Raw genomic sequence first — 11,937 nt, 5'->3', positions numbered from 1 at the left:
ATGGCCGGCTGCTGCCTCTCCGCCGAGGAGAAGGAGTCGCAGCGCATCAGCGCGGAGATCGAGCGGCAGCTGCGCCGGGACAAGCGGGACGCGCGCCGGGAGCTGAAGCTGCTGCTGCTGGGTGAGTGCGGGCTGCCGCCGCCGAGCCGCCCGCCCGTCCCGGGGCGCGGAGGCACCTCGTCCCGGCGGGGCTCTGCCTGCTGGTCTGGAGGTCTCCCGCCGGTGCGGGCAGCGGTTCGTTTGAAGTTTCAGCCGGCGCTGCCTTTGTGCGGCGGGGCCGGGGAGGCGGGGCAGGTTTTCCCGGCCCTGTGCGCGTAGGTTTGCTGCCTGCCGGGGGTTTTCTTTCGAGAGGAACCAAACCAAACCAAACCCAAACGTGCCCGGGCACCGTGAGGAGGCCACGGTGTTGCGTAGGGTGACGCTGTGGTAAGGCGTGGTGAGTTGAAGCCGACTGCAAGCTCAGGAAATGGTAGTACCCGCCTGACCCTGGCGCGTGGCCTGTCCCGTGTCTGGGAGCGCGCGGTGGTTCTCGGCACTGGTGTCCCCGGCACCGCGCTGAGGGCCTCCCACTGAGGGGCGGGTGGAGGCAGTAGCAGCCTGGCCCTGCCCGCCGGCCTCCGCTCAGAGCCTCACTCCTGGGGCACCGTCTCCTACAGCAGCCGCTTGACTCTCTCAGTGGGTGCAGCCTCACTGTTGGTAACTCAGCTTGGCGGAGGTGTCGGTGAGAGCTCTGGTGCGGATGATGCTGACAGCTTTGAGCCTTTCTAGCTGTTGCTGCTCCACGCAGATGCCAAACCGACGATGGAGTTCCCGCTGCTCTGATACCGGCTGGGGGTGAAACGAAGCCCACAGCAGGGGCTGAAAGAAGACAAGAAACGTGAAACCGTCTGACACAAAATCTTAAACTAAGGTTTAAGCAGCCTCAGTCTAGGAAGGACTTCTTTTCGGTGACAGCTCTTTGTGCCCAAACAGCGCGGTGCAGGAGCTCTCAGGCGTCCAAGCCCCTGGTGTGGGAACAGCTTCTCTTGCTATAACCAGTGCCAGAGGAGAAGTCTGTGCCTGTAGTGCCGTGAGTCAGTGAGGTAGCGCGGCCGGGCGCTAGCGGTAACACTCCCTTGCTAGAGACTCTGCCTTCATCGCTGCTGCGGATGGGTCAAGGTATAGCTGCTTGCGTAACGTACCTCACCAAATGACCAACCAGGCCTCCAACAGTAAGTCTTTAGGAAGACTGAGCAAAACTGTAGATCAGAAACTTAAGTTTAAACAGGCTGCTCTCAGTGTGGAATTACAAAATGATTTTAACGTGAAACTGTTTTAAAAAAATGAGAACCCAAAACACTGACTCACCCTCAGTGCCGTATGTCTGGTTTGTTATTGCCTTTGCCTATTACCTGTGTAGAAATCTGTGGTTGATGGATGCAAGTCTAAACTGATGTCTGTTGGATTTTGGATTTCGCAGTGAATATTTATAAGAAATAAGAATTGTCTGTTAAAAACTCCTCTAGTGCAATGTTTTATCTGTGCTGCTGATGCCTCAAAAGATTGGAAAGGAACTTTTATTCCAGTTTGCTTCAGTATAATGCTCTACCTTTAAGCAATTTAAATGTTAGAATGTTTACTGTTTTCACGCTTTCTCCTCTGTTTGCTTTTGGGATATCACATGCTGTGCAGTGTGTGTTTTTTCTATATTCATTCACTGTTTTTACCAGGAAAACAGGTGAGCATGAGAACAGTTAATTTTGTTTTGAAAAACATAGGACTGACAAAAAAACCCCCACAAACCAAAAACCATACATTATCACTCTGTTTATATTTTTTCTTAATGAAATGATTGTAAAACACACCTTCTTCAGCTATATGCAGCAGTGTACAACTATGATTATTGTATGTCGTGCACAACAATTGAAAGAATTGTTGGACAGGTTGGCTGTTTGAATGTAAAGCAGAATGTATAAATAATACTTACGGTCAAGCATAATTTTATAGGTTTTTGAACAAGGAGTAGCAGATTCTTAGTGTGATTTTTAGCAAAGGATACAGGAAAGTAAATGGAAAGCTAGAACCTAGTAGGCAAATCATAAGGAGCTGCTGCATCTAGAAATTGAGTTTGTATACCTTTGTATCAGAGATGAGATGAAATTTTTAACTGAGGGTGGTGTCCTTAGGTAACTGCTGGCTGCATTCCTGTGGACAGTGTAGTCAACATTATTGAGTCATGGTGCGGAGAGCCCATGGATGACCAGCCCTGAGAGGCTTGGTTCTCAGCCTGGTTTTGCTTCTTGGAGTCTGGATTTCTCCAAGCCCTGAGTTATTTAGATGAAAATATTTTTTGTAGCTATCTCAAGGGAAAACTTTTGGCTAGCTTAAGACTTAGGATTGATGGAGAAATTAGAGTGAAATCCCACGTGTCTGTTAGCCATGAAGTCAAATGAGGCTATTGATTTGTTTTGAGGGCAAACCTGTCCATTACAATATTTGAGTCCAAGTTTAAAATTGTAAGGAACTGTAATGTTAGAACTGTAAAGGGCAAAAGTAAGTTTGAGTACTGTCTGTGTTCATCTGCTGGTTCTAGTTGCATCGTAGTCAGCTTCTCCTTCTTCAAAAAGAAGGAGACTCCTACTTTATTTGCTTGTTGTAGTGCAAAACCACCGAGGAAGACCTCAGGTGAAGCAATAATGTTAATCACTCATACAAAAAGACTGCAAACCTGTAGAAGAAGCAGTATGCTTTCAAAGAGACTTTTCAAAAGCACTCATCTGTGGCAGTCCTCATGGGTCTTGGGGGAATACCAAGCCTTTTCTGAAACCAGCTGTTGCAATAAACAAACTAAAACTTCGTTCTGACCTAGGTGGGACATTACCAGTATATGTAGTACTATGAGAAGCGTAACTTCTTTATGGTAGTAATTACGGTATTTTCTTGAATATGGATGTAACTATGTACATCTAGATATTGCAAATACACTTTAGAAAGTGTAATTTGAACCTTGCACTGTTCAATGAAAAGTAAAAATGTATCTTCTTGTCTGGCAAACTTAGCAGTTCCTTTAGTCCTTTACATGATAGGAAGAAGGGTGGTTATTCTGGATTACTATCCATCCAGCAATGTTTTGTCATCAAGAAACACATCTTCAAGGAGTGATACAAGAGTGGCATAAACACGACTCCTCTCCTTTCCCCAGCCTGTACTCTCAGCTTCCAACTGCTCCTGTCTCAGGAGCTTCCTGAGCCACATGGGGGTTCTTTTTCAGCAACTCTGGACGGATTCCTCTTCCATGCATTTATCTGCCATGCTTCTGCCATCCACAGCATTTTGTGGCAGGAGATGGTCAGCTTACTCGTGTTCTGTGTCAAAACCCACATCCTTTTGTTTTTGATTGACCTATTCCTCTTATTTAAAACCTCTTAATATTTGTGTTGAAAGAGGCTGCAGACTGTCAGCGCCTATTCATTCACCCCCATGCCTCTATTGGTATTACAGACCTGTTACATCCCTCTTCATCCATCTGTTTTCCAAGTTGAAGCAAATAAGTAATTTTTTTCTTCACTGTGCCCGTGCACGTGCATGGCAGTGGTGTGCTTATAAAGGGGGATATAATATATTTTGAAATCTTGATTCTTCTTGAGAAATATACTGAGAAATGGCTGGTTTTACTATTTTTTTTAAAACATCGATTTTCATTGTTACCCTTGAATACCTGTTCCCTACTCGCCTGGCTTTTTTTTTCCGCTTTGCCTTTTTTTCAGCTTTTCTCTGCCCTGCCCCCCGCCCCCCCCAGTCAAGTGCATCAGGGTTTCCCTCTTGACAGTGGTTGCAGATTTTGGGTAGAGCTCAGATGGTTCCATAGTACTGAGACTTTTTGCAGAATGGACCCCGTTGCAGGCATTACAGGTTCCTAAACAAAGACCACATTAAAAACTCCTAATTAAGACGAATTTGTTGCTGGGAGAAGTGGGCATTTTTCAAAAACAAAACAAAATATATTTAATGGCTAAGAGGACAAATGTTGTATTCTTTTCCTGACGGCTTATTAGAGGACATAATAATTTATAAATAAGTACTTAAATTATGATTGTGAATAAAACTTTAGTGTAAAACCAACCTCTAAGCGTGGGGACAATAATGCTGTTTATGAACACACACACAGCATCAGGATGTGAACTGTGGGGGTAAGCTCAGGTGGTCCTGCTGAAGGCCCAGTGAGGCCATCTCAAGTGGATATTCTTCCAGCCTGCATCGTTATAATGGCTGGGTGTGAAGAGAGTCATGTTTGACAGGCAGAGTCAGTTCTCAGTGATAAGCCACATCAAGATAGAACAGCTGCTTTTTCTAGGGCTTGTCTAATGGAGAGAGACACATTTGGGGAGGCAGTCCACAACAGTTTTAAGAAGTGATATAAAGATGGTAGGCTGGCATTACTTTGACTCCTGATTGGAAGTAGGAAGATCTCCAACCGTACAAGACTACGACAGATTTCAGTGCAGTAAGACTGCACTTTTGATAGACATGCTGTCGTAGGCCTTCATTTTCTTTTGAGCACCTGGAAAATTTTACATTGATCATATCACATGTGGGTTGTCTATGAACCACTTTTTTTCTTCTTTCTCTCTAATTTTAGGCCATGCTTTGGCAAGGAGAAAGAGCAGAAAATAAAATCAGGCTTTACTAAAAGCTTTGCTGTCATGCCTGGGACACTGTTGTCACTTCGCAATTTTCCCATTTAAAACATAAGGTTAACAGAAGAAATCATGAAGCTGCAAGACTGAATCATGTGACACCATCCTTTGCTTCAGAGTTTCTAAGATAGTAAAGGAATTGACCAGCACTGCATTTTGCATTTCTCAGAGAAGTCTCCTATATTTAGAGGGAGAATGAGCACGAGCGTGCAGATTTTGACTGGCTTCTAACTGTAGCAGGAAGTCTTGTGAAGGCTCGTCTGATTCTGAGACTTGGACAATGGTCTGAAGTATGTGATGGAGACCATCTGTGGGATCTGTCTTCCCAGTCATGCCAAAAAAGAATGAGTTTCTAAACATACGCAGCTACAATTTAGTATGAATCAGCCCAGTTCTACATTTTCACCTATAGTTGGGTGTGGGGACAGAAGCACTGTATTGAACCAGAAACTTCCATACAGGTAGATGAAGCACTTTGTGGCATTCATTGCAGTAGCAAGACATCTCTTTGGACCTTTTTTTTCCTTAAAAGAAGTCATTGTATTTCTACAGAGAGCACAAATTAATCTCTCTGAGAACAGGAAAGTTCTAGATGTGTCGGCACCGTTAATTTTCTTGATGGCACTGGGCAGGCTGGCATTCATGGATGTGGTAAAAATACAATTTACTATTTTTTAGTATTGGCATAGGAATAAGAAACCTGCCTATGATGAGATCAATTTGAATTTGCACAAGTCAGAAGGATACGGAGGAAGAAAACATATCCATAGCAGTCTAGTGATGGTAGAGTCCATCTTACCAAAGTCCTTAGTAGATCTGTCTGTGTTAATCTAAGCCAGCAGACTGTATAAATTAATCTGAAATAAACATCTTTGGATTTAACATAAGCTCAAAGAATCAAGACTGAGCATCTAGAGTGAACTGGATTTTTTTCTCAGTACACTAATGACTTTGCGTATTGGTTTGTCAGTTTTCTGCTGTGGCTCTCACTGGGTTGTAATTACCAGAATTGTTTTACTCTTCCATTTTGAATGTGTTTTTTATGCATTGTTTTTATTACTGTTGCTAACCAGCTCTGTCCGTGGTGAATGAAAGGCTGATGAAAACCTTAAGGGCTGAGACAGAGCTTAGTTAATCAGTGAGCATGATTGTGCCTGAACCCATGTGGGTGTTGGAGGGCACAGTCAGGGCATCCTAGCCTGTGCAACTCCATAATTCATTGGAAATCAGACATGAGATAAAATGTTGCTGGGTCTCAACTCCTCACTGTTAATTGGCAATAATGGCTCTTGGTTTATCTTCCTGGGATATGTGCACTAGAGCAGTGCATATATGCTAGGTCATGAGGGTGTATCTGATAGTGGTTGCTTGATTTTCTGCAGCCTTCCTTCTCCAAGCTGTCTGCCTGTCTTTGTCAGACGTATTTATTACATCTGTGTTGGCTTCTGTGAACAGATTCTGGAAAAAAACAAGGAATCCCTCTGCTTATCTATCTGGTAAATTTGTTCTTTTCATTTCCTATCTGTTTGTAAATTAATACCAGGAAGAAAGAGTGTAAAACTAATCTAACTTGAATAGGCACAAAGAGAGGAGGCTGTCTTAGTTTGAAGAATGATACTTTGACATGAATGTGGTTAAGTCTGTTCATTTTGTTTTAGTAGTTTGCTAACACAGGATTGCCAAAATTGACTCTAGAGAAAACGGATGGAGTGAACAACTGCTGGTTATGCCTTGAGATTCTGATTGTGTACTACAATTTCTAAGAGTAAATGAGATAATCCATTTCTTTAGAAGCTAATCTGAGCAAATACTTGATACAAATCAATTTCAGTAGCCACAAGCTTCATCATGATGGGCAGCTGTAGAATATTTATAAACTGTTTGGGTTGTGCATGGCTGACTGGCATCATGAAGTCCAGAGATAATGTAAGCATATGTAAGAACAGCTCTATCAGTGTACAAATACATCTTCATCCTTAATTGTTTCTGAATCACATTACAGATAGTAGGATCAAGGTACCATCCTTCTTTAAATTAGAAAAACTCAGTGTACTTCAATAATGAGAACCTGATTTTGCAGGGCTGAAGGTAGACTGGTCCTTGGATGAACATGCTGGGTAGCAAAACCAATCAAAATTTACAGCAACTCGCTCAAACGTTTGCTCAGATTTTTACCCATCAGTATGTGTATCAAGATAGTAATTTTAGTTGAACCGGATTTTATTTCTGAGAAAGGTACGTTGAAGCTATCAAGTGATAATTCATTAATTCTCCCCATGTACCTTTTAATTAAAACAGCCTTTCTGCTCTTTGAATAGAACAGTTTAAATCTTTCTCTTGACATTATCATTATGCAATTTTAAATGTTTTAAGGATCGTATTAAGATAACATTCCTTTGTTTGGAAATTTAGCAAAATGATCATTAAGTGCCAGTGCTTTGTGCCAATAACATTTTTTTGGCTTCACTGGGTATTAGTTGAAAATGCCAGTTATTTTCCAAGTCTAGTATGCTCTGTGCTTAATTTTGGAAGAATTAACTGTTGTGTTTCTGGTTGATACCATCATTATCAAAACATCAAAGAATTTTTTTTTAAATGTCAAAGGGATAGCAGTTACCAGACAACTAGTAGCAGTTGTTGTAAGATAAAACAAGCACAATGTTTTGAGGAGGAAAAGAGTCACATGGCTTTGTTGCCTTTGGTTTTATATTACTTGGTATACAAAACCCATGAAGCATTACTTTGGGAGGGGAGAGATTAGTAGTGAAAAGATGAGGACACGATCTGTTGAGAATGTTTTGCTACCTGTAAGGTCCTAAAAAGGTAACTCACTGAAGGGAATAAAGTGGCATCCCTGCAATTCTTCTATAAAATCACATCTTACTGTTGACCATTTTGGCTTTTTGGTGTGCCGTCGTTTTCCGTGATAGCTAATGTTCGTTCTTCATGTTCCTTGAAGAAAGCAACAGAACTGAATAAGGGAGATAATGCAATTGTTTGTTTGGTTTTTTTGTGACTGCTGTCATAAGGGAAGATAATTGAATAATTTTTTTTTCATTTCATCCCATCTGGTCTTGTTTCCAAAGGAAAGTGTATCTTCTGCTTTGAAACCAAAATACAAGGTCTAGCCTAAAATAAGTGCTCAGGATTCCACAGCTCCCCCGTTATGCAGGAACACCATGTATGAAGTACTGGGAGGTTACACATTGCAAGCTTTAATTTTGAAGTACTGAGGGACTACAACTTAAAACCAAAGCCTGACTCTTTGTTGAATTTCTCTCTGATCAGCAATGGCTGGGTGAACTAAGCAAGGAATTGTTTCATGTGCACAAAGCAAACGCAATAGTGCATATGTTCATTTTATCTATTTTGCTGTGATTCATGCAGTCTTTGCTATGGCTTCAGTACTAACCCTTTCCAAGTGAATGACCTCTTTGACTGTTCAAATATATTAATTAATTGCTCTGTAATATCACAATCATGTTTTGCTCATATAGTTTAACTAGCTCTGATAAAATTATAATCTACTGATTTTTAATGATCTGTGTAATCTTCGTAAATATATCTAGCTGGCTAGCTTCCCTTTTACCTCCAGAATAACTTAGTACGAATGAAAGCACACAAAGAAGGCAAGGACTGCTGTATGCTACTCCTTTACCTTCTTTTCACAGTTTAAGGGTGGCTGTACCATATCTTTATTGATTCATAGCTACTGCTAAACACACTTTTTTGTCAAAAAAATATTTAGCAAAGGCAGTTGTGTGTCACCACGTCACTTTTTTTCCCCACTATATAAACAGAAAACCTCTCCGAGTAATAGGTGTTGATCTTATGTCTAGCAAGTGCTGATCCATGACAGATTAGTGCTTGGCTTCCATTTGAGTGTGAGAATCATATAGAGCCACTATTAATTTTGTTCCTTTTTGATTTGTAAGAGCAGATGGTCAATTTGAACAAACAAATGCTTCTGGAAGAGTGCTCCTGTTGGAAAGAATGAAACATAATAACTAAAATACTGTCCTGGGAAATAGTTTAGCTCTAGGTTTTGCAGTGAAATATTAAATACAAGCTTTAGTTGTTATGTTTTCCTTTTTCCTTTTTCCTTTCTCTAAATCAGTTCCAGGTCTAATGATTTCCTCCACTGAGGAAAGCAAGTTAGATCATTTTTTTATGAGTAGTGGTATACAAATTGTTGCCTGAAGAACTGTTTGTTTAAAATGTAGCTTCAAAGCCCTTGAGATTGATTTTGCCACTTCCTAACGTTCTAGATGTACTGTGTTTAATTCAGTCTCTTTAATTTGGATAGTCATCTAAGCATGCAGCTTCATTTGCAAACATCAAAAAGGGATCAGAACTCATTTGGAATTTGTTTTCCAAAAGATGTAGATACAGCTTTCTTTGCATGCAGAATGCATGTTGTATTATCCAGCATGTTGAAAGTTTGCCTTGACTATGTTACTTTTCTCTGGCTTCAGTTTGTTTTAATGTTTTTAGGTATTGCTCTTTTCTTTTTTTCTTTTTTTTTTTCCTTTGATAATTTAACTCCTTTGAAGTTCATTTAAAAACTGTTGCACGTAGCTGCCTTTGCAAAGTAAGTTTTGGGTCAGTGTCATTGAAGGAGAAAATTCTGACAATTTTTTTAAACTGTTTTGGATCAGGCACCAAATATTTCTAATTACAGTACTTAGCAAATGTACATGAATATTTTCCACCTCAGTGGTATTAAGAGTTACTTTTAGGCTTGTTTTGGAGGGAGCGATCAACTTGCTGATGTGTCCTGAAGACTCTTAGCCCAATTGTTTATAAACCTGAACACTGAGAAAACTTACTTGAAACATGCTTTTGGGTTTCTGCTCAGAAGGGTTCACTCATAGCTGAGAGTATGTAATGTTTTCAGGTTGCCACTTTCAATATGCTAAAAACAAAGTTAAAATTTGATTCAAGTAAATAAAATCTCTTTTTAAAATTACTATCTTTTTACAATAAAGCACATAGAAAATCTGAGGAAAAAAATTACTAGTAAATAACAAGTAACTACTAATCCATTTTACCCGTACTTTCCTATTTTCAGTCAGTAAATTGATCTAGCCTGTGATTTAAAGGGCTTTGAAGAAAGATTTTTATTTCTTTGCTTAGCATATGACAAAAAAAAAAGGTGAAAAATTAGGTCATATTGATTTTTATTGCTGAAATTTCTGTACTCTATCATATTTAATTGTTGAAACTTAGTAGTAGCTCACAAACTTGTTTTGGTTATGTATTTTAAACTGTGTTCAGTGGCTTTTGAGCTGTCTTGTATCTTAATGCTTTTCTGTAGTTACTCTGCTTTGCCTCACATCTGTTACATGTGTAAAATTCTGTGTAAATTTAGATGAAGATTTTGTACATATAACTTTATTTGCAGTATTTCTTGAAAGAGTAAGCTAACTTTTCAGTATGCCTAGCACAGTGTGGTTTTCTACCCTTGCTCTTTTCCACTTCGCACATTGTTGCTTGATGTTTGACTGTTGACTCAGTCTCTTTGCTTCTTTCTTAAATAGGGACAGATAAATTTTATTTATCTGAAATATTGTGTCTTATGAAGTCTTCCATCATTTCCTATGGCAAGCAGTTTGCAATGTCAGTGCAAAAAGTGCTGTAAAATACAGTTGAAAAATGAATGTGCCAACATATGACAGCCTGTTATGAAAAAGCTGTAACATTTGTTTATTTACATCAGAATCGTAGAATGATATTACAATTTCTTGGACGTTCCAGTTTCCACTGTTGCATAGTTAATCCAAAGTGATAATTGCAGCATAGGAAACTTTGAAATTATTTTTCCATCACTTCTATTTGCACATTTTTCACTGATACATGGGTTGCAAACAGAGCACAGAGAGACAGCACTTTCCACTTAAAACACATACGCTTAAAGCAAGTATTATCAAAAGCAGTGTGAAAAAATGTTAAATGGTAAAAAGATAATTATGTAGTATTTTCCAGTCTGTGCTTAGCACAGCAATGTTAATGATTCAGATATTTTAAAGTTACAGGTTTTTGTCCAAAAAAGAAGGAAAAAGGAACAAGATTTGATAATGTGGTTAGTATCTTCTTTCTTTGAAGTTTTGTTTTAGGAAAATTAAATTTGAAGCCTCTTTGACTCAAGTAGTGCAAATTAAATATACATGCTCTTAAACAAAAATCAAAACATAAAGGCCAGCTTCATTAGCTGTGATTCTGCTTTTCTCAAATGTCCTTTTAAAAAGGTGTCCTTTTCCAATTGGTTGACTAGTCTCTATTTGGTACATTTCTTCTAATATTCATACCCTTCTATTAGACTTATTGTATGGAATAATGGGGATGATTAACTTTCTATAGATAGCGTTCTGAACTGTAAATAGGAAAATAACCTGTGCCTGAAAATGAATTGCTGTGGGTTTTTTTTCTTGGTGGCTGGGGGAGAGTAGGCTTTGCTGTCTGAACATCGTTTCTTTTGCCGGTAGTAGCAGTGACTGCATTTGTATTTTAAATTAAATTCAAATTCATTCTTTTCAAATACATTTACACTGGTTCTATTGAACCTGCAATTTTATCAGCCCAAGCCTGTAGTTATGAAAAAAATTGTAATAGGAATGAAGTTCTGCAGTTTTGGTATGAATCGGTTCCTTCTGTGTGAAAACACATTCTGTGTTTTTCATTGCACTAGAGGCAAAAAATGTGTGAATGATAATGTGGGAGTTGATGCTGTCCATTATATTGTATATTCGCTTACTTTCAGACTTTCAAGCAATGGTGCTTTTTCTGCAGGCAGAACTCTCAGCAGGTAATGCAGGATTCTCACTTGAATTATAGGATGTTTTCTACAACAGTAGTGCAGGTAAGCAGATCTTTGCAAAAACCTTTGTGCACAGTGACACTGCTGTTCTTTATGATTATCTTCTCTCATTGTTACGGAATTTCAGTGTGATTATGTTAGGAAGTTGGATTTAGCTTACAAAATTATTTTTCAAAACAGTATTCCAACTTTCTAAGAGAAAATTGAGTGTGCTTGTAATGAATGCTAAATATGAGTTAATAAAACTTCATTAAAGTTCAGGAATACATTGAGATATTTCATCACTGAAGTTCTGTTGGGTTCCTCAGTAATAATGCTCCTCAGTACTGAAATAACCATTTCTATGATGAAAGCATTAGTTTAATGATGACACCTTTTTCCCTCTCAATGTTGAGCTAGAGCTGAAATAGCTTGTTGGAGATACCTTCATTTGCTATCTTCAAA

The 11,937-nt window shown here is 39.4% G+C and overlaps 1 protein-coding gene across 1 annotated transcript in view; it reads left to right on the top strand.

The window, feature by feature from the left end:
• Positions 1 to 11,937, top strand: part of LOC104250408 (guanine nucleotide-binding protein subunit alpha-14) — an 86,103-nt gene continuing 74,166 nt past the window's right edge. Inside the window, exon 1 of the mRNA XM_059834443.1 lies at positions 1 to 121. Coding sequence (XP_059690426.1) covers positions 1 to 121 — 121 coding nt within the window. The remainder of the gene's footprint in view (positions 122 to 11,937) is intronic.

Source organism: Gavia stellata, chromosome Z, assembly GCF_030936135.1.
Source record: "Gavia stellata isolate bGavSte3 chromosome Z, bGavSte3.hap2, whole genome shotgun sequence".
In the NCBI taxonomy this organism is placed as follows: domain Eukaryota; kingdom Metazoa; phylum Chordata; class Aves; order Gaviiformes; family Gaviidae; genus Gavia; species Gavia stellata.
Note: the sequence above shows the minus strand (reverse complement) of the source record. Positions and strands in the feature narration are given on the sequence as shown.